Below are 21,606 nucleotides of genomic sequence, written 5' to 3' on the forward strand. Positions count from 1 at the left end.
TTCAAATGATATGTTTCGAATTACAATTCAAATGATATGTTTCCGAATTACAATTCATATTATATGTTCCGAATTACAATTCATATTATATGTTCCGAATTACAATTCATATTATATGTTCCGAATTACAATTCATATTATATGTTACGAATTGCAATTTGTATGATATGCTATGAATTGCAATTCGTACAATATGTTCATAATTGCAATTCGTACAATATGTTCAGAATTTGCAATACGTATATGTTACAAATTCCAATTTGTTGTGGCTAACGTTAGCTAGGTGGGTAGGTGGCTTACGCTAATGTTAGCTAGGCTAGGGTTTAGGGTTAAGGTTAGGAGTTAGGTTAAAAGTTAGGGTTATGGGAAGGGTTAGCTAACAAGTAGTTGCAAAGTAGCTATAAACTAGTAAATAGTTGCAAAGTTGCTAATTAGCTAAAATGCTAATGTCCGTGATGAGATTCAAACACGCAACCTTTGAGTTACTAGACGTTAGCGTTATATGCCAAACCATCCACCCCGACCAAACACCCTCCTTTTGTTTTTGCCTTAAGTAACCTTCTGTCTTATGTAGCCATACCAAACGTAACAAATCATACTAATTTTAGTGTCCCGGATTTTCGTTTACTATGTTACATCTAGTCTATTAGACCAGCCTGGGAATCTTTAGTGTCCTTCTAGTAAAGCGTCTCAGCTTCATCCTCGAGTTGGCTTGTGAAATAAAACGACAGACTGACCTATCTATGAGGACTGAGGACACAGTGTTGAGTAATGCCATTCACATTCATCTTGTAAGTCTTAAGTCTAAATCCTAGTGGATCCCACTAGAAGGAATTCTAGGGAATCCACCTGCCTGTACACATGGTCGGTTTTTATTACAGCGCTGTCATTCTAGTGGAAATGTGATGGTTAACAGAGTAGTTTAGCATGCACCTCCTAGCAGCGCACCTTGAAACATGCACACCATCCATAGTCTCTGCTTTAGTTCAGTTACTGAACCAATGAGTTGTTGCAATATAACATGCATTGCAAGCGGTGAAATTCCAATTTGTCTGAGTTTGTCAACGTGTAATCTAGCAAGAATGTACTTATATCATGTCACGAACCGGCTCGAAGTTCGTAACAAAAAGGGAGACAAAGTGGAGATAAGGAAGAACAAAACATATTTATTAACTAAAGTAACCTAAATACAATGAACAATGGTGTGTGTAGTCAGTAATCAGTAGTGTAAGTGAGTGTTTGCGTGCATAAATGTGATAATGAGGGGTGTTGAAAGGTGCCCAAGCAAGCAAGCAAACAAACAAACAAGCAAACAAACAAGCAAACAAACAAACAAGCAAACAAACAAACAAACAAACAAGCAAACAAGCAAACAAGCAAGCAAACAAACAAACTCTATCAGCATGTCTGCATGGAGTGAGTCTCCTCAATGAATGGGGGAGAGGTGTATTTATACTGGGACACACCCGGGCCCAGGTGTGTCCCATGTCGCTGACGACCCTCCCGGCTCCGCCCACCAGCATCCTAATAAGGAAAACAAGAGCAAAGAGAAAGAATACGGCAGACAGAGTGGGAGGGTCGTCACAATCACAACATGGTGGCTAAACAACACCTCCTCACAATGTTTCTCTCTCTCTCTAATGTATTTGCTTTGATAATTCTTATCCCAGATTCTACAGAAACCCAAACAGCCCATCTCATCACAGACCTTGAACATGGCAGTCGTTCTGTGTGGTTAATGATGTGGAATTTGGGAGGGCTGGAGCAGGGATGGAAAGTGAAGGGAGCAGAGTGATATTGAGTGAATGATCTACTACAGTAGTACTTGAAATCAGGGCAGTGAAACACAAAATGCTCTGTGTGTGAGAGGGATGCAGAGGCATTAAGCTAGGTATTAATAAGTAACTATCAGTAAAGGTATCAACAGTTCAGTGAACAGTTTCAATAACCATGATACACAAACATCTAGTGTATTTGTTGGTGCCAGTGCAGTACACTGCTTCACAAGACTGGAACACAAGACTTACTGTCGTCAGGGTGACATATTGTGCTGTAGTTTACTGGCTTGCTGTGCTGTGTGAGAGAACTGACTAGACCTAGATCTACATAGGTCATACTACTATTACCAGGGATGCTCATAGTAATAGTGTTTGTACAGTAAATGTACAGTAAGGCTTCCTCTCTACTGAGCCCGAGGGAAGGGAACGCACCCACAGAGCTGCTGGTTACTGCAGTAGCAGCCACTTGTTCTACGGTCTGTGTTACCATGGACACGGCTCACTGTGGAAAGATTTATAGTGGCTGTCTCTCTGGGATTTATGTTAACTGTTATGGGGGCGTGGCTGTTGTGTTCAATGCTCTCACCTACCGGTGTTGAATTATACATATAGTACGTAACAGAGATGTCACACACAGCCAAAAGTTCAGTCTCTACACTGATAAGTGAGCACTCAAAACAGTAAGACAGGTGAATGTGAACAAATCAAATACTTGACCAAGCAACCTTTGGCTGTGTTTGTGTGGATAATCTCTCTCTTTCTGTATATATGTGTGTTTCTATTAGCTGTGGGGTTAGTGAGCATAGGGGGGGGGGGGGGGGGGGTGAGAAGGGGACAGAGATACAGACACACAGACACTGATAGAGACAAAGTGAAAGGGAGGAAGAGATAGTCTCCTCCCTCATGCCCCTCTCTCTAACTATGACTGAACTATGAGTTGGCTGTGAGTGTGAGAGAGCAACAGTGACCGAGAGAGGGAGAGGATGTTTGATAAGCGGCTTGGGAAATGACTGTTTAAGTTTGTGCGTTGAATGCAGAGACATTGTGGAGCCGGACATGAGCAGTGACAGCAGCTCCAAGAAGCGCTATGTATCAACCCTCAGGATGTACATCGGACCCACCAACACTTCCCCTGGGCAGGGAAAAAACGTCTTGGCAGCCAGTATCACTTCTGCTACTAGGACTGGGATAGACACAGCCTCTAGTACAGGTAAGAGTGTGTGTGTGTGTGTGTGTGTGTGTTTTCAGTGTGTGTGCGTAATGTCTGTCAGCGTGTAGTGGTGTAGTATGTGGTGGTGATGGGGGGGGGTATAGGAGTGTAACTATTGACATTGCTTTCTAGTTGTTCAGGTCAACATTGTAATAGACAAGTTAGAACAGACATTTATCCCAGAGACTGCATAGCTGAATGAACCCTAACCACACACCATGACAAAGCATTTCTCTTTCATTTTCAGACAGTATATTTGCTTGTTTTACATGACAATGCTATTTATTGGTTTTGTTTCTGCTTACCAGTTTGATATTGTAGATGTTAACATCTTGTATTGGTGTTTGGACTCTGTACTTCTTGAGTACTGGCTTTTGTTTTGTCGTTGCTTATACTTACAGTGCAAAACGTCCACTGCCATCCACCTAACAAAATATTTGAACATGTATGTATTAAGATTTATTGTGTGTACTTCCTTGTACGCGCACCATCAAAGCGCATAGCATGTACAGTGTTCCATGTATTTTCAGATTTCCCTAATTTGCATTGGCTTCATGCCCATTACCTGAGAAGTGAAGGGTGCAGGAATCTACATGCCCAGTTGTTGTTTGTGAGTGCATTTAAAGGCCATGTGGTTCTTGTTTTGAACAGCCTGAGGAAGGGGTTTGGAGAAAAAAACATGAGTCCCCCCGCCCTCAGCCTCCTTTGTACATGTTTTGTGACTGTGTTTCTCAGAGTGCAGTATCCTAAACACCTGTAGTGTAGGATGACATTACTGTGACAGTTCCATCCGCACTGGAAAGTAAAAGGGGTGCGGCGCGTAAGCAGCGTGTGAATTACATCGTGACATTAGAATGTTTTTTACATTCATGGATGATGTGACAGCTAAGTCAGTTCTAGAAGGCAGATGGATTGGAGGATCTGGAAGAGCTCACCAAATGGTCCAGAATGGAGTTCAAGCCTGAAAAAGGGAAGTGTCCAGGAACGGTACCCATTCAAGATTGGAGAGGAGACCATCCCCACCGTCAGGATGGTTATGGTCCTGGGGAAGTGCTAAAGTTCTCTGGTCTAGAGGCACCAAGGTAGTCCACCTCGAGCCTGGGGAAGTGTGAAGAGCCTGGGGAAGTGGTACAGGGCCGAGCTCAATGACAAAGAGAGTGTGAAGGAGATGCTCTTGCAAGCTGACACGTGGATGACATCTCTGAAGAAGAGCGGCCTGCCAGGCAAGTTTAAGGCATGTGGCTACCAACACAGGGTACTTCCCAGACTCTTCTGGCCACTGCTTGCCTATGAGGTACCTTTTTCAACAGTGGAGGCACTAGAGAGGAAAATTAACAACTTCCTCAGGAGATGGCTGGCGGTCCCATGAAGCTTCATCTGCCTGTACAGCACAGACAGCAATCTGCAGCTTCCAATAAAAAATGGTTTGTAGAGGAGTACAAGGCAACAAAAGCACGTCAGGCTATGATGCTGCGGGACAGCAAGGATGAGAGGGTTTGCCAGGCAGAGATCGAAGTCAGGAAAAAACAGGGCAGCTGGACATGATGGAAGAGCGTGCAAGAGAGGGCACTCACCTGGCAAGACATCTGGAACATGGAAGGGCAGCGGATTAAGTTTCTGCTTTTCTCTGTGTATGATGTGTTGCCCACACCAACAAACCTCCACACATGGGGGTTGGCGGAGAGCCCCAGCTGCACACTATGTGGATGACCAGCCAACCTGGAGCACGTGTCCTCTTGACAAGCAGCTCTGACCAATGGAAAGTTCAGGTGTCAGCATGACCAAATACTGACTCGGGACTGGCCACGGGAATGGCCGCGGGAATGGAGCAAGCAAGGAGAAAGCCCAAACAACTCACCCAGGGCCCCTGTATCATCCACTTCCTCAGGCCAAGAGACAGCGCAGCAAAGGGAACAAGGACCAAAGGGATCCTTGACACAGCAGGTGACTGGGAGATGTGTGCCAACTTCAAGAAGCAGCTCCAATTCCCAGAGAAGATAGCCAGCACAAGCCTCAGACCAGATATCGTTCTCTGGTCTAGAGGACCAAGCAGGCGGTCCTCATCGAGCTCACAGTGCCCTGGGAGGAGAGGATAGAGGAGGCACATGAGTGGAAGCTCGAGAAATACCAGTCCCTCATCCTTGAGTCAGAAGAATGGATGGAGAGCCTGGAATCTACCAATTGAGGTCGGCTGCAGGAGCGTCGCAGGCCAATCACTCTAGAGAACCCAGGGGGTGCTCAGCATTGAAGGAGTGGCAAGGAAGAAGCTAGTGGCTGACGTCAGCAAGCAGACAGTGTCATCCCGTTGGATCTGGCTGAAGATTAATGCCAGGGATCAATGTTAAGATGAAAATAAAGATATAAGTTTAGTTGTTGTCAATAAATATGTATTGTTGCATAACAAACAGATTTACAATTTAGATACTGTGAGATGTTTTAGTGCCAAGATGTTGGCTGTGTGCTACTGCTGTCTTTATACTAATTTGGTGGTCTGGTGGAGAAACACAGAGGAAGTATCTCAGTGTTTCTGTTGCAGATGTTTTGGTTCAGGCTTATTTTCCCAATATACAGTACATGTGTGGGTTTGGGCTATTTGTGTCTGTGTTGTAGACAATATAGTAGTTGTCAAGGTATTGTGGAGTCTTTCCTGTAACAGGGAGAGCTGATAAATACTCTGCTAGATGAGAGATGTGGTTAGCACATTAGAGCAGAGGAAGAACAGAAATACAAACGCAGCGATAAGGAAACGTTGTCAGTAACGCAAGATGACAGGCCAGGCAGAACACCCCACTGTTAGTGCCGGCAGGCTGACCAAAAGTGTTTTAGCAGTTGTGTTCCCCCAGGGTGAGAGAACAGAGTGGCCAAATTCCACCCAAATTACTAGGTCTACCGGTATCAAAGTGCTATAGTACCTCCGCACATTGACTCAGTACCGGTACCCCCTGTATATAGCCTCATTATTGTTATTTTATTGTGTTACTTTTTATTATTTGGTCAATATTTTCTTAACTCTTCTTGAACTGCACTGTTGGTTAAGGGTTCGTAAGTAAGCATTTCACGGTAAGGTCTACACTTGTTGTATTCGGCGCATGTGACAAATAAACTTTGATTTGAGTGTTGATTGATTAACTTCAGAGCACATGCACAAAGACGTTACATGTACGTGTGGTTGTTTCACGTGCCAAAGCAACACAGCGATAGGAGCCTGCTTATCAGGCTGTCATAGAACAGATGGCACACTGTATGAATTTCAAATGTGCTTATGATACTCTCTGTCCCCTGACCCCCGTCCCACTCACCCCGTTACCCTGTCTCTCACCTGCATCTCATCCAGGGGACAGCTGCCACACACCAACCCCCCTCAGAAGTCTGGATCCACCCCTGTTCACAGAGCCTTTGGAGGACTGCTCGGCGGATGAAGGAAGTGACATCACACTCCGAGGGGTTATCACAGGAAGTCAGCCAATCAGTGTGTCCTGGCTGCACAATGGTGAGCTGAGGACAGGCCTTATTCTCCATGTCCTGCACAATTTGGCTCAACTTTATAAATTTTACTTGGAATTTGAATAGAAAATGTCTTCATTAAAATCAATGTCCACTGTGACATTTTATATCCATTGCCAAATGGACTTGAACGCCCAAACAACAAGGTAAATAGAAATCACATTTGCGTCACTCTGCTGCCCATGTTGCAAATTAGTAATACCTTGTGATGTTTTTTAGTTCTTTATATATCACCACTTTAGAAGGATAAGAAACTACTTCCAAGTGATACTGCTCACGCTCCTCCGTTAACACCTTCATTACATTTTAATTTTAGGACAGTGGGTGTTCATCCTCCCACATACTCAGTTTCCGTTTCTATGCCGGTCTCTCTCTTTCACACTCACACTCTCTGAGACGAACAGACACACACCCTGAAGCTGAGAACTAGTGTCAGTGGCCTGAGCTCTGAGAGAGTTTCATGTTGCTGTATATGGGTGTTCCCGTGGGCAGGTGAGGCAGTGTTTTTTGGGAAGCCCCTCTTCGATGGCAGTGAGACTAGGCTGGTGGTGAGGGAATGCCTACCTGAGGACGCGGGCGCCTACACCTGTGTGGCAGAGAACCGAGCGGGCAAGACCTCCAGCAGTGCAGCTGTGTGTGTGAGAGGTAAGACAACACACACACACACACAATGCTGAAGTGTGCTCAGATCACTGGCATACCACACGCAGATCAGCGAAACTGCAGTATGCCACTGGCTTTTTGCATGAACACCAACAACACAAAGGGTTAACTGCACTGCAATAAGAGTTTAGATTCTGATGTTGTGGTTGTTTTCTTTTATCCCTTCTGTTACGGGATACGAAACTGAAATTGTCCCCTGATGGAAACAATGCAGACTTTGAGACTATCTGCGGAGTCCTGAACGCAACTTCACACACTTCCTCTCCCCTCAACAACAACATTATGGAAAACAGAGGCTCAAAGTTACTGCTGTCATCCAACACTGACAGTGTCTTCAGACAATCCAGCTCCCCAATAAGCGCTAACACCCCGAGCCCAGTAGGACCCCGAAAAGGTAAAACATGAACTCATTATAGACTCTCTCTTATTCCCTGAGTGTACAAAAAATGAGGAACACCTTCCTAAAATTGAGTTGCACCCCCTTTTGCTCTCAGAACTGCCTCAATTTGTTGGGTCATGGACTCTACAAGGTTTTGAAAGCGTTCCAGAGATGCTGGCCCATGTTGACTCCAATACTTCCCACAGTTGTCAAGTTAACTGGATGTCCTTTGGGTGGTGGACCATTCTTGATACACATGGGAAACTGTTGAGCGTGAAAAACCCAGCAGTGTTGCAGTTCTTGACACATTCAAACTGATGTGCCTGGCACCAACCATACCCCGTTCAAAGGCACTCAAATATTTGTCTTGCCCATTCACCCTCTGAATGGCACACATACACAATCCATGTCTCAATTTTCTCAAGGCTTAAAAATCCTTCTTTAACCTGCCTCCTCCCCTTCATCTACACTGATTGAAGTGGATTTAACAAGTGACATCAATAAGGGATCATAGCTTTCACCTGGATTCACCCGGTCAGTCTATGTCATGAAAAGAGCAGGTGTTCTTAATGTTTTGAACACTCAGTTCAAAAGCAGGCAAAGTTATTTCTGCAAAAATGCTACATTTACTTTTGGCTCATTTCCAAAGACATTAATATGCTTTCTGTCCAGCACACTATGGGTTATTATGGATACCTGGTTATTTTCTCTTCATTCAGATGAACCACATCAGTCATATTTGGCATTAATCACTTCAACCAATCAAAGCTTAGTTCAACAACAGAGTGTCTGCATGGAAGTCTCATCCAGCCTTTGTACCGTTTCCCTTGTTCTGTATTACAATGCTGCTCTCTCACTGCTCTCTGTCCAGCACCATGGAGGGGAAGATACAGTCCACTGTAGCATAGTTAAACCTAGAGACAGTGGGTGTCCAAATACCCATGCTAGCGTACTACAAACTAAAACTGCATACTCATTTCAGGGTTTCAACTAATAGAATTAACTTGTCTTTTCCAACTCATGTGTTTGACAACAGCTGATAATCAGATAAATTGATCTGCTGTACCAAAATGAACGAATGACAAGAGTCAACGCAATCGCGCATTAGATGACGAAATTTCTCATACTATCAAACATTATTTTTTTCGCATACTATTTAGTACTCTGGTATTCAGACAATTTTGTGAACAAAAACTGTAATGGTTCATTTACTACGTGAGGCATATATGATCGAATAGAAGTTTAGCAATTTTTAGGTTGTTACAAATGCTCTGATAAGTGGACACGTGGCATTTTCGGCAACTTACCCCCAAAATACTTTATATCGGAGTTGTTCCTGTTGTCATAGAGATAAAGGCCTCATCATGGATATAACCCATTTTAGCATGGACGTTGTCATTGAGGGCTTCCACCATTTTAAATTAGTCAACTGGGTGGAGATTCTTATGAGTTGGGAGCAATCAGCCAATGATGAAGGAAATGGACTACTTTAAAATGGAGAAGCCCATGCTGTCACAGACACTATAATGGCACAGATAAAAATATGAGCCCTCTATTTATCTCTATGGCCTGGTGTTCACACGTGTATCTGCCCTCTCATTGGCTAGAATGGTCCGACCTGATCTTGCCTCCTCCAGCCTGCCTTCCATATTTGAGGACATGTATTTCCATTGTTAGAGCTGTCACTCGAATATCTTGTCAATATAATAGACAATCTTTGGTTATGGTCCAGAGAGAGCTTAGCCACGCCCTCCCACACCCCTATCACTAACTACCTGCACCTGTGATCTCATCTCACATCACCTCCGTTCCACCAGTCTCCACAGAAGTCACGCCAAAGAAGAGAGTCAGCTCGGGGACAGGTAAGACACACACTAGTCTCTCTCTCTCCCTTTCTCTGTGAACAAGCCAAGAGCTGCACCTGTCTCTCTTTCAATGCATTTATTCTGTAGAACATTTCCAGTTGTTGTCCTTGCTTTCATCTATTGTGTTTTTATCAACCCACAGCTTTTGAATCATATTGTCGTCCAGCCTCAGATACTAGAGCTACACATTTAGTTTGATCCTTTGTACTCTTCTGTATTGTGCTGCTGTAGTGAGGGACTTTGCTCTGGGTAAGGCTAGAGTGTTATTGTGTATGAACTGGGTAAGGGTTGTACCAGGTAGAACCATACGAGGACGTATAGTTCATGTGGGTCACCAGTTGCCCATCCTTGACTTAATTGCATACTTTTGTGTAGATAACTTGTAACTTTGTCAATAGATGGTGTAGGTTTACATCGTTCAGTGGATTGCCCAGAAGCTGATTTGTCATAACTTAATGTATGCTGGCTGTCCAGTCTTATCAGTTGCCTCTAATCTGTGTGTAAGAAAGAGGAAAGTTGTTTACAAGTAGGCCGGTAAATAAATGTATTCAATTTGAAATGGAGTGATTTTAAAATAGGGCTATTTGTTAGGCTAGACGGGCATCAGTTCAATGCATTCCATGGGAGGTTTTGTGGCGTCAGTCCTTCTCGTCTCAAAGAGAAAGTGCTTTATACACTCACACCAATTAGAACCGAAGTGCATCTTTATCACAGTGGTTTTAGTCAAATGTACCATACTGCCATACTGATTTGACTACTGACCAGAAAGAGGCTGTGTCCACAAAGCCCTTTGGGGCTTTGCTCTTAAAAGGATTTCTCCAATGTAATGTAATGTCAGGGTTATAAGGAAGTCATCTGTACCTGGTTATAAATTATATCTAACCATTTCTATCTTCAGCATACTTGATAACAGTATTGGCAATTCATTTACATTGAAAATGAATGTTTGGTCTGAATGCTTGACCATGTTATGTACTGGTGTGTGTGTGTAGGTGTTTGTAGTTGTTGGACACTGTTGGTTTCATAAGGACTGCTGCTACTTGTTTGGTCATAAAATCCTGCTTGCAGACCCGCACGCAAACACATACACACAAACACAACAGTCGTACAGGCAAACAGAACCACTCATGCACACACAATAACACTTACATGTACAAAAACAAACGCAGGTCTCACACATAGTTAATCATGTTTTGTAAACAAATAATTATTGTGGCCCCTTGAGGCCTCTAGTGGACTCTAGTCAAAACTCAGAAGTTTGTTTTGCCCTGTCTTTCGCAGCCTCGTTGCAGTTTAAGGATCCCCCATCCCACATTGAGGCACGGCTAGGAGAGACAGCCCGTCTGACGTGTGTGTTCAGTGGAAGTCCCCCTGTGGTGTCCTGCTGGATACGAAATAAAGAACCGGTACCAATATTATTATTTTCTAACGAGTGAACAAATATCACTAGCCTTCTGAGTGTGTGAGTGTATAATTTGTCTAACTCACTCTCTCTGTAGGTTGTAGATGGGTCTGAGTTGTGGGTAGAGAGCAGTGATCAGAGCAGTACGCTGGTGATAGCAGAGCCAGGACCTGAGCACTCAGGACGCTACACCGTTGTAGTACGAGACCGCAAGAGCTCGGCGCAGCACACCCTCACTCTTTCTGTCATAGGTAAATAACACTTGCAAAACATTTCTGTGCTTTGTGTGTTTTTGTGCCTAACCTGTATCGTGTCTTCCTGGTCCCAGAGCGGCCCCAGTCCCCAGCCTCCAGCCCCGTGGTGTCTCTCCTCTCTGTCTCTCCTCTCTGTTTGGTCCTGTCCTGGTCTGGGCCCTGCTACGACGGAGGCAGTGCTGTCCTGGGCTACGTGGTGGAGGTGAGGAGAAAAGGCCCCGCCGAGTCTGGGGGCTGGAGTGAACTCACAGCCCATTGCAAGAGTACTTCTTACAAGGTGCGCTCCGGTCTTGAGCCTCAGGGGGAGTACTGCTTCCGGGTGAGGGCCTACAACGTGGTGGGGGTGAGCGAGCCCAGTGAGGAGTCTCAGCTTATCAAGATGGAGCAGATAGGTGAGCCATGTCGGTGTCTAGTTGATTTGGTTCCAGCAGGAGTCGTATACTGTGAACTTCATCATGTGTGGCTGTATACCGTGTGGCTCAGTTGGTAGAGCATGGTGCTTTCAATGCCAGGGTTGTGGGTTCGATTCCCACTGGGGACCAGTACAGGAAAAAGTATCCACTCACTACTGTAAGTCGCTCTGGATAAGAGCGTTTTCTAAATGATTCAAATGTCAAATCTTAATCATTCTTATTTATCACATGGACTTCATGCCTTCAGCTGCAGAGAGGAACACATTTCAACAAGATTTTTCAACTCAATCAATCTGTTTCCAGTAGATTTGTATCAATAGCGTGCATTAGGTGCATCGCTTGATGCGGCCTATGATGACTGACAGCTCATATGTCTGTCTCTGTGTGTGTGATCTGTAGCTGAGCCACAAGAGGAGGAGTCTCCTCGGACATATGAGGACGTCCCCATCGACTCCACCCACAAGGTCACCGATCACTACAATGTACTGGAGAAACTGGGAGTGTGAGTATCTCCCATGAAACAATACACAAAAAAACACACATGCCTGTGTGTAATGCAGTGTAGATAACAAAATGAGTTAAACTCACTGCCACCAGATCAGCAGTTTAGCGATAATCTCTCTTATCCTCTGGTAGGTTCATTGACATGAACCTTAACCTTATCTGTTATCCCTTATCTGTAGATGTCTGTTCATCTACAGATAAGGGACACTCACTATCTGGTTTCATGCCAGCTCTTGGTTCATGCAAGCTCTTGTTCACAAGGTTTTTCAAGCAAAAAAAAAATGGTTCCCTCCCCTCTGAAATGTCAAAGACATGGCTGATCTAGCCTTGACAAAAACACTTGTTGATTCAGTGTTTAGTCAACAGAGGGGAATATTGAGTCACAGAGCATGGAGGAGAGAAGTGTTCAGACAGACAGCGCATGGAGGAGAGAAGTGTTCAGACAGACAGCGCATGGAGGAGAGGAGTGTTCACAGACAGCGCATGGAGGAGAGAAGTGTTCAGACAGAGCATGGAGGAGAGAAGTGTTCAAACAGACAGAGCGTAGAGGAGAGAAGTGTTCAGACAGACAGCGTGTAGAGGAGAGAAGTGTTCAGACAGACAGCGTGTAGAGGAGAGAAGTGTTCAGACAGAGCATGGAGGAGAGAAGTGTTCAGACAGACAGCGTGTAGAGGAGAGAAGTGTTCAGACAGACAGCGTGTAGAGGAGAGAAGTGTTCAAACAGACAGCGTGTAGAGGAGAGAAGTGTTCAGACAGAGCATGGAGGAGAGAAGTGTTCAGACAGAGCATGGAGGAGAGAAGTGTTCAGACAGACAGAGCGTAGAGGAGAGAAGTGTTCAGACAGACAGAGCGTAGAGGAGAGAAGTGTTCAGACAGAGCATGTAGCAACCCTGATCCTCTCCATTTAGTCAGAATAAGGGATGTGCTTTAATTTTCTGACCCACTCACTCTACCATATAATTTACACGTGTATGTATCTCTACTAACACCTCTCCCTCCTCTGAACTTGTACAGTATGAAGGCAGAGAGTTGTCTCAGTGATTTAGTGGTTAGGACCATAGAATAGAATCTCTAAATTCTAGTACTGTAGTTAGGACACTGAGATTTTCCTGACCATGACCTGACCAGGAAATCTCCAGTGAAACCCCCGAGTTTTTCCTGGTCAGGTCACATGGTCAGGGACAACTCTTCCTTTACATTCCTGGTCAGATCTCTATCTCAGCTCTCCAGATGGAGAAAGCTGTTCTGGAGCCATGATTATACAGACGGGTTGGCACCGATTACCATTGCATTATGGTCTATGGGGTTCACAGGTCTGTGTGTCTATGTATGTCTAGAGCAGGGGTGGACAAAATACAGATCTGGCCTGCGGGAGGTTTGAGTATTTATATATTTTTTGGGGAAATGATTATTGTAGTAGGTAAAAAACAAACACTCCAGGCTACTCTTGAACGTCTAAAACTGGATAGAAAGTTGTAGAAATTATAATGGACCGATATATATAAGTAACTGTCCTTTTTTTGGCCCGCAAATGTATTTTGACAAATAAATCGGTTCCCCCCAAAATCTGTGTGGCCCTCTGTTGAATTTTTAAATCCAGATGTGGCCCTCGAGACAATGTTTGCCCCCCCCCCCCCACACACACACATCATAGACTGTATATGATTTGTATGGACAAAAGTCTCATCAATCCATTGCGTGGATGGCAATGTTAATGCAAACTTGACTAGCTCTGTGTATGTGTAAAGCAGTTAAACATACTTATTCTTCCGCTGCCACCTGTAGGGCCAAAACCGTGAAAGCTACCGACACCAAAACAACTTTCAAATGTGCAGGCTGACCCTCCGCAGTGCGGGGAAAAAAACTTTTTGATACCACTTATACTTTTCAGCTCCATAGGCTTGAATTGGTATTTGGTATTTGTATTTGGCTACGCTACTGCTCTTGAACCATTTAAAACTACCAACACCAAAACAACTAACATTTGCAGTGGTACTGTTGGTAAAAAAAAATAATAATAATTATACTACTTATATGTTTCACACTACCATAATATTTGCATGAATCCCAATGGATTTCAAGGGTAATAGACTTGAATGGGAAAATGACTACTAGTCCTCCACCGTTTAAGATAGAAACGCCATTCAAAGTTTAAAACATGCAGACCGGTCTGGAATAGGTTGCTTGTATACTGACCACAACCACGCAACTACTGCCCACCGCTACAAACCCCCCCCCCCGACGTTGACATGTGCAGACTGACTCAATATAGATGCCTTCAACACAACTTTTTGCTATCAGTCCTACTTCGTAAACCATAAAGCTGGTTGTATCCCCATTCATTTCAGTGGTGGAATGCAGGCTTCAACATTTAAAAACTGAAATCAGTGCCACAACTTTTAGACAAAACACTGTGAGAGCTTAAAAACACTTTATATGGCTTATGGTGATATACTGTAGTGCTCCCTCTACCCTACTATACCAGCCCACTATAACCCATTATAGTAACTCCACACCTACAGCCAATCCAAAATGGGTCACTATCACTAAACTATAGCCTATGAAAAACCTATTACAACCATTATTGCTACAGCTGCCACTACCACTTCTTTCAATACCATGAAAAACACCTAAAGAGGAGCAAGAAAACCAAATTTTCTTCATTTGTGCTATGGGACAATACTAAATGTGTTCTCTGCCACCACCAGACCTCCCCTGGGGACATCAGACCACAATGTTGTCTACCTCAGGCCAACCTACTGTCACCTCCTGGAGAGGGAGAAACCCACAGTTAAAACTGTCCAGATCTGGAACGACAACGGTATCACTTGTCTCCAGGGGTGTTTTGACTGAACTATGTGGGAGGTATTTGAGGACAGCTGCTTTGATCTTGATGAACTCACAGATGTTGTTTCAGACTATGTAAACTTCTGTGTTGAGTCAGTTGTGCCTACTAAAATCTGTAAAATCTTCCCTAACAACAAGCCTTGGGTATCAAAACATCTAAAATCACTACTTGACAGGAAGAAGGCAGTTTATGCTGACTGTGATAGACAGGCTTTAAGAGATGTACAACGTGAGATCAAAAGACAGATACTGGTGGACAAGGAGGCATACAAGCAAAGGGTGGAGAGGACCATCTCCTCAGGAAACTCAAGGGTGGCCTGGCAAGGGATTAAATCCATGGCTAGTGCCCCCCACACAGGCAGGGGGAAAACCAGTGCTGACCTTGGGAGACGTGAGGGCCAGAACATGGCTAATGAACTGAATGTTTTCTTCTCAAGATTTGAATCAGACAACCTTGTGTCGGAGGTAAAACAAATGGAAGCATCATTACACATGTTTGAGAGGGTTGTTGTTAAACAGGCTGGTGTTTTGAAGTTGTACAGGGAACGTAACACACACTAAAGCCCAAGGCCAGACAAAATAAGTGAACATGTGTTCAAGTACTGTGCTGAAAAATTGGAAAATGTCTGTAAAAACACCAGCCAATCTTTGCTTGACCAGCAACACGTACCAGTATTGTGGAAAAACTCAATTATACCAATTCCTAAAGCACCTAATCCCTCTGTGCTGAATGACTACTGACCTGTTGCCTTGACATTCTTAGTAATGAAATGTCTTGAGACACTTGTGAAAAGTCATCATATTCTCAGCGTCACCCAGAAGTTCATAGGCAAACTGAAATGGGTCGATCAGCCCAGCAGAGGAGTTGATGATGCCATTCTTACTCTCCTCAACTTGGTCTACAGACATTTAGAAGGTGCCAAATCCCATGTCAGGGTTTTGTTTGTTGACTTTTCTTCTGCCTTCAACACAATCCAGCCTTACATTCTGGCACAGAGACTCATTTGGGAATTCTCCTTAGATGGGGGGGCTGGTTTTGTGGCTGTTGGACTTCCTGAGCCAACCCTCACAGCGGGTCAAAATATATCCCCCACGTGTCGGACATGCGCAACACCAACACAGGCTCTCCTCAGGAATGTGTTTTGTCCCCACTTCTGTACATCTTGTACACTAATAGCTGTACTAGTTCCCATCCCGACAGACGCCTCGATAAGTTCGCTGATGACCCTGCCTTGATCAGCCTGTTGCATGATGATGAGGAACACCATGGCCCGGTCCTAGATGACTTTGTAGAGTTGTGTGACCAATCACACTTGGTCCTCAATACCAATAAGACCAAAGAGATGTGCATAGACTTCAGGAAGCATACAACACCTACCTCTGCAACATCTATCAGAGGTCAGAACATAGAGATTGTAGAGGTATACAAATACCTGGGTGTCTTCTTGGACAATAAGCTTCAGTGGAGTAAATGTACAGACCTGATCTACAAAAAGAGCCAAAAGAGACTGTACTTTCTCAGACCTGGGATCTTTTAATGTAGACTACTATACTGACAATGTTTTACAAGTCATTCATTGAGAGTATTTTAACTTTTTGTATTGTTTGTTGGTTTGGCAATTCCACTATCAGCCAGAGAAATATGCTGAGAAGGATTATCACCACAGCAAGCAAGGTACTTGGAGTCAAACGGGCACAGGCCTGGATGAGATTTTTAAGGTCAGGGCCCAACGCAAGGCTCAAAAAATAATTTTAGACCCAAGCCACCCCCTCTACCCGGACTTTGAACTACTCCCCTCTGGGATCAGGTATAGGGCACCCCTCGGCAGGGAAAACAGAACTAGACAATTTGTGCCAGGTGTGATATCCCTCTTAAATAGCTTGGGCTAATGTTCCTATCATCCCAGTAAGGCCAGCAGGCTAGTCTCTTTTTATTGGTACAGTTGAAGTCGGAAGTTTACATACACCTTAGCTAAATACATTTAAACTCAGTTTTTCACTATTCCTGACATTTAATCCTAGTAAAAATTCCCTGTCTTAGGTCAATTAGGATCACCACTATTTTAAGAATGTGAAATGTCAGAATAATAGTAGAGAATTATTTATTTCAGCTTTTATTTCTTTCATCACATTCCCAGTCGGTCAGAAGTTTGCATACACTCAATTAGTATTTGGTAGCATTGCCTTTAAATTGTTTAACTTGGATCAAATGTTTCACGTAGCATTCCACAAGCTTCACACAATAAGTTGGGTGAATTTTGGCCCATTCCGCCTGACAGAGATGGTGTAACTGAGTCAGGTTTGTAGGCCTCCTTGCTCGCACACGCTTTTTCAGTTCTGCCCACACATTTTCTATAAGATTGAGGTCAGGGCTTTGTTGTCCTTAAGCCATTTTGCCACAACTTTTGGAAGTATGCTTGGGGTCATTGTCCATTTGGAAGACCCATTTGCAGCCAAGCTTTAACTTTCTGACTGTCTTGAAATGTTGCTTCAATATATCCACATAATTTTCCTCCCTCATGATGCCATCTATTTTGTGAAGTGCACCAGTCCCTCTTGCAGCAAAGCACCCCCACAACATGATCCTGTCACCCCCGTGCTTCACGGTTGGGATGGTGTTCTTCGGCTTGCAAGCATCCCCCTTTTCCTCCAAACATAACGATGGTCATTATCGCCAAACAGATCTATTTTTGTTTCATCGGACCAGAGAACATTTCTCCAAAAAGTACGATCTTTGTCCCCATGTGCAGTGGCAACCCGTAGTCTGGCTTTTTTATGGCGGTTTTGGAGCAGTGGCTTCTTCCTTGCTGAGTGGCCTTTCAGGTTATGTCGATATAGGACTCGTTTTACTGTGGATATAGATACCTTTGTACCTGTTTCCTCCAGCTTCTTCACAAGGTCCTTTGCTGTTCTGGGATTGATTTGCACTTTTCGCACCAAAGTACGTTCATCTCTAGGAGACAGAACGTGTCTCCTTCCTGAACGGTATGACGGCTGCGTGGTCCCATGGTGTTTATACTTGCGTACTATTGTTTGTACAGATGAACGTGGTACCTTCAGGCGTTTGGAAATTGGTCCCAAGGATGAACCAGACTTGTGAAGGTCTACAATTTTTTTTCTGAGGTCTTGGCTGATTTATTTTCATTTTCCCATGATGTCAAGCAAAGAGGCACTGAGTTTGAAGGTAGGCCTTGAAATGCATCCGCAGGTACACCTCCAATTGACTCAAATGATGTCAATTAGCCAATCAGAAGCTTCTAAAGCCATGACATACATTTCGGGAATTTTCCAAACTGTTTAAAGGCACAGTCAATTTAGTGTATGTAAACTTCTGACCCACTGGAATTGTGATAGTGAGAATCTGTCCGTAAACAATTTTTGGAAAAATGACTTGTGTCATGCACAAAGTAGATGTCCTAACCGATTTACCAAAACTGTAGTTTGTTAACAACAAATTTGTGGAGTGGTTGAAAAACAAGATTTAATGACTCCAACCTAAGTGTATGTGAACTTCCGACTTCAACGGTATGTAACTGTTATCAAAGTTGTTTTTGTTATTTAAACGCCACTTTAAACATGTACATGACACTGCAACAAAATTTCCCCATGGGGACAATAACGTCAGTAAAGTTAACGACATCTATCTCCTGTGACACTCCACAGGGGGAAGTTTGGCCAGGTGTTCAAACTGACTCACAAGGAGACGGGCCGTGTGTGTGCCGGAAAGTTCTACAAGGGCCGGCGGGCCAAGGAGAGGGAGGCGGCCCGTAAAGAGATAGAGCTGATGAACTTCCTGCACCACCCCAAACTGGTCCAGTGTCTGGGGGCCTATGATCTCAAGCCAGAGATGGTCATGGTCATGGAGTTGTAAGTATAGAATCTAGACAACAACCATTGACCACAATGCATGGCAGTGGAAGCCATAGAGCCCTGTAGAAGTAAATGCATGACGTCCGCTGTCACTAATGTGAATGGAATTGAATCAAATTGAAAATACAACCTTGATCCTGTGATTGTTTGTGTGCAGCATTGCCGGAGGTGAGCTGTTTGAGCGTATAGTGGACGACAGCTTTGTGCACACGGAGCCAGCCAGTGTGCGCTACATGCAACAGATCGTGGAGGGGATCGGCTACATGCACCAGCAGAACGTCATCCACCTGGACCTGAAGCCTGAAAACATAGTGTGTGTTGACCACACTGGCACGCGCATTAAGATCATCGACTTTGGCCTGGCCAGCAAGCTGGGTGAGTGTGGGGCTGGCTGAGGGACAGAGCCAAGGGTGTTGAATGGTGCTGCAGGTTTTGGAAACATTGTTGGTTTGCATTGCAACACCTGGGAAATGAATGATGTCTGCCTCTGTGTTCACTGTGATATATGGGTGTGTCTTAAATGGTACCCTATTACCTATATAGGGAATAACTTTTGATCAGGGCCCATAGGGGCTGTGTTTAAAAAGGCCCTGGTCAAAATTAGTGCACTATGTAGGGAATAGGGTGTCATTTGGGATGCATCCTCATTACCCTGAGGTGTTGTCTGCCCTCCAGACCCCTCCACTCCCCTGAAGGTGATGCACGGGACACCAGAGTTTGTGGCTCCAGAGGTGATTGGCTATGAGCCTGTTAGCTTAGCTACAGACATGTGGAGCATTGGAGTCATCTGCTATATATTGTGAGTACTAAGGCAATATTCTGTTTAATTCATTCTCAGTTAGAGACATTCTTCTCTGCCTACAACAGGGCTTGACAAAATTGAGCTTTTCTGCCATCTAGTGGCCATACATTGCTATTGCTGATATATCAAGTTCAAATGTGTCTGCGTGCGTGTGTGTGTGTTCAGACTGAGTGGTGAGTCTCCCTTCCAGGGTAACAGTGAGGCAGAGACCCTGGCCTTGGTGACTGGTGCTCAGTGGGAGTTTGACGAGGAGAGCTTCGAAGAGATCACTGACCAGGCCAAAGACTTCATCAGCTCTCTGCTCAACAAGGAACCAAGGTCTGGGACAACACCATATTCCATATACCTGTACCAATATATATATATGTGTGTGTGTGTCTCTGAGTGACTGTCTATGGATGAGCCTAGCCCTGTCTGTCCTCTAACCCTCTCTGTCTGTCCTCTAACCCTCTCTCTGTCATCTAACCCTCTCTGTCTGTCCCTACCCAGGCGCAGGATATCCTGTGAGGAGGCTCTGGTCCACTCCTGGATAGCTGAGCCCATCTCATCAGACCCCAGCACCACCAAGTGTCTCTCCAAGGAGAAGATGAAGAGGTACCTCGCCAAGCAGAAGTGGAAGGTAGGTAGTGGGTTCCCCACCAGGAGGACACTTTGTATTTTACTACATTTCAGTTCTTTAATTATTTAATCATCCCCCAGTTGGTGTGAAACTGACTGAAGCCTCTCTGTGTATCTCCTGTAGAAAACGGGGAAAGCCCTGCTGGCGCTAAAGAGGATGGCTCTGCTGTCTAAAGCCGATGGGCCTGGCACTGCCACCACCCCTGCAGAAGGTGAGACCTCCCTCCATACTTCCAAAACCTGCCATACTCAATACAAACCATGTCAGTTTCTCATAACCCTACCTTTCCTCATGTGATATACAGGGGTGCAACTTTTCATTCGGAAATTGCATTTTTGTCCCCCCCACAGTTTTATAGTTGGAGTGTGATACAAAACCAGCGGTGTGCTTTAGGACCACGCGGACCCACTTCTAAAACCAAAGTTGCGCCCCTAGTGATATGACCCTGTTAGACCTGTCAACCAGATGAGCGCTACGCATACCATTGGTAGACTTGTCCTCAGTCTGGCTGACCAGGCTATGACTGATGTGAGCCTTGACCCTGTGTCTGACCCCTGACAGACAGCCCCCTGAGTCGTGAGGCAGAGCAGGCCCTGCAGTCTCTAGAGGTCAAACTCCGGGGGGGGCCCCAGTTCTCCCTGACCCTAACGGACCAGACTGCCTCCCAGGGCTCCACCGCCCGCCTCTCCTGTCACCTCACAGGTACCTACCTATACACTGCATTACACTACAAACAGTTTCCATCTCAATCGCTTTAGTAGACATGTTTGGTTGACCGAATTACACCTTTTCACTGAGTTTCAGCTGGTGCTTGTAAAGATATGAAATGCTTTGTTTTAAAGTTGGGCATTGATTAAGAGCAATCATGCCTAACTAAGTCCCTTGCTCAAGGCCACACAGCTGCATCCTGCTGTGTAATACATGTTAAGCTTTTCAAGTGTGTAACTGTTACATTCCATTTTCCTGCTCTCTTGTCATTGGATGTTTCCTCTCTCTCACCCCTCTGACCTTTCCTTTCAGGGTATCCTGACCCAGAGGTGGTGTGGTTGAGGGGGGAGGAGCCTCTGGAGGAGTCATCCCGGGTGCAGATAGAGTATGAAGAGGATGGGCTCTGCACCCTGGTCCTGGCCCAAGTTGGGCCAGAGGACTCGGATGTTTACACCTGCAGGGCCACCAACGACCAGGGGAAGGCACTGTGTTCAGCCAAACTCATAGTAAAGGAATAGGTTTGTTCAGACCTGTGAATAGCAGAAATTCAGACGCCCATGTTTGTGAAATGTCTTTCAAACGTTCCAGAAAATGTAGTATAGCGCTTGAACCACTAAACTCTGTACATTACGGCTCTTGTGAAACAACTCTTTGATTTCAGATTGAAAACCTAAGTCTTACTAGTTATTTTGGACATGCGTACGGGTTTGAAAATAATAATCCTGTGAATTAATATTACTGTGAATAGAGTAAGTGTCTTAATAATAAAGGAATCTTTTTGCACCAAG

The 21,606-nt window shown here is 44.6% G+C and overlaps 1 protein-coding gene and 1 non-coding gene across 3 annotated transcripts; both read left to right on the forward strand.

Annotated features, from left to right (window-relative positions):
• The first annotated feature begins 2,717 nt into the window (after positions 1 to 2,717).
• LOC139578722 (myosin light chain kinase, smooth muscle-like) lies at positions 2,718 to 21,606 on the forward strand. Of its 2 annotated transcripts, XM_071406697.1 has the most exons (17): positions 2,718 to 2,988; positions 6,323 to 6,478; positions 6,985 to 7,137; positions 7,370 to 7,549; positions 9,352 to 9,396; positions 10,681 to 10,805; positions 10,899 to 11,052; positions 11,130 to 11,447; positions 11,868 to 11,970; positions 18,483 to 18,686; positions 18,847 to 19,064; positions 19,365 to 19,488; positions 19,657 to 19,809; positions 19,981 to 20,110; positions 20,234 to 20,321; positions 20,672 to 20,812; positions 21,131 to 21,606. In XM_071406697.1, the coding sequence occupies exons 1-17, from the start codon at positions 2,835 to 2,837 to the stop codon at positions 21,334 to 21,336; spliced, it is 2,652 nt and encodes an 883-aa protein (XP_071262798.1). In that variant the 5' UTR covers positions 2,718 to 2,834; the 3' UTR covers positions 21,337 to 21,606. The 2 variants fall into 2 exon arrangements, with proteins under 2 accessions (XP_071262798.1, XP_071262805.1); XM_071406704.1 differs by lacking the exon at positions 7,370 to 7,549.
• Positions 11,528 to 11,597, forward strand: trnae-uuc (transfer RNA glutamic acid (anticodon UUC)). Its single transcript has one exon. It is a non-coding gene; the product is annotated as a tRNA-Glu (tRNA).

Source organism: Salvelinus alpinus, chromosome 1 (assembly GCF_045679555.1).
Source record: "Salvelinus alpinus chromosome 1, SLU_Salpinus.1, whole genome shotgun sequence".
Classification (NCBI taxonomy): domain Eukaryota; kingdom Metazoa; phylum Chordata; class Actinopteri; order Salmoniformes; family Salmonidae; genus Salvelinus; species Salvelinus alpinus.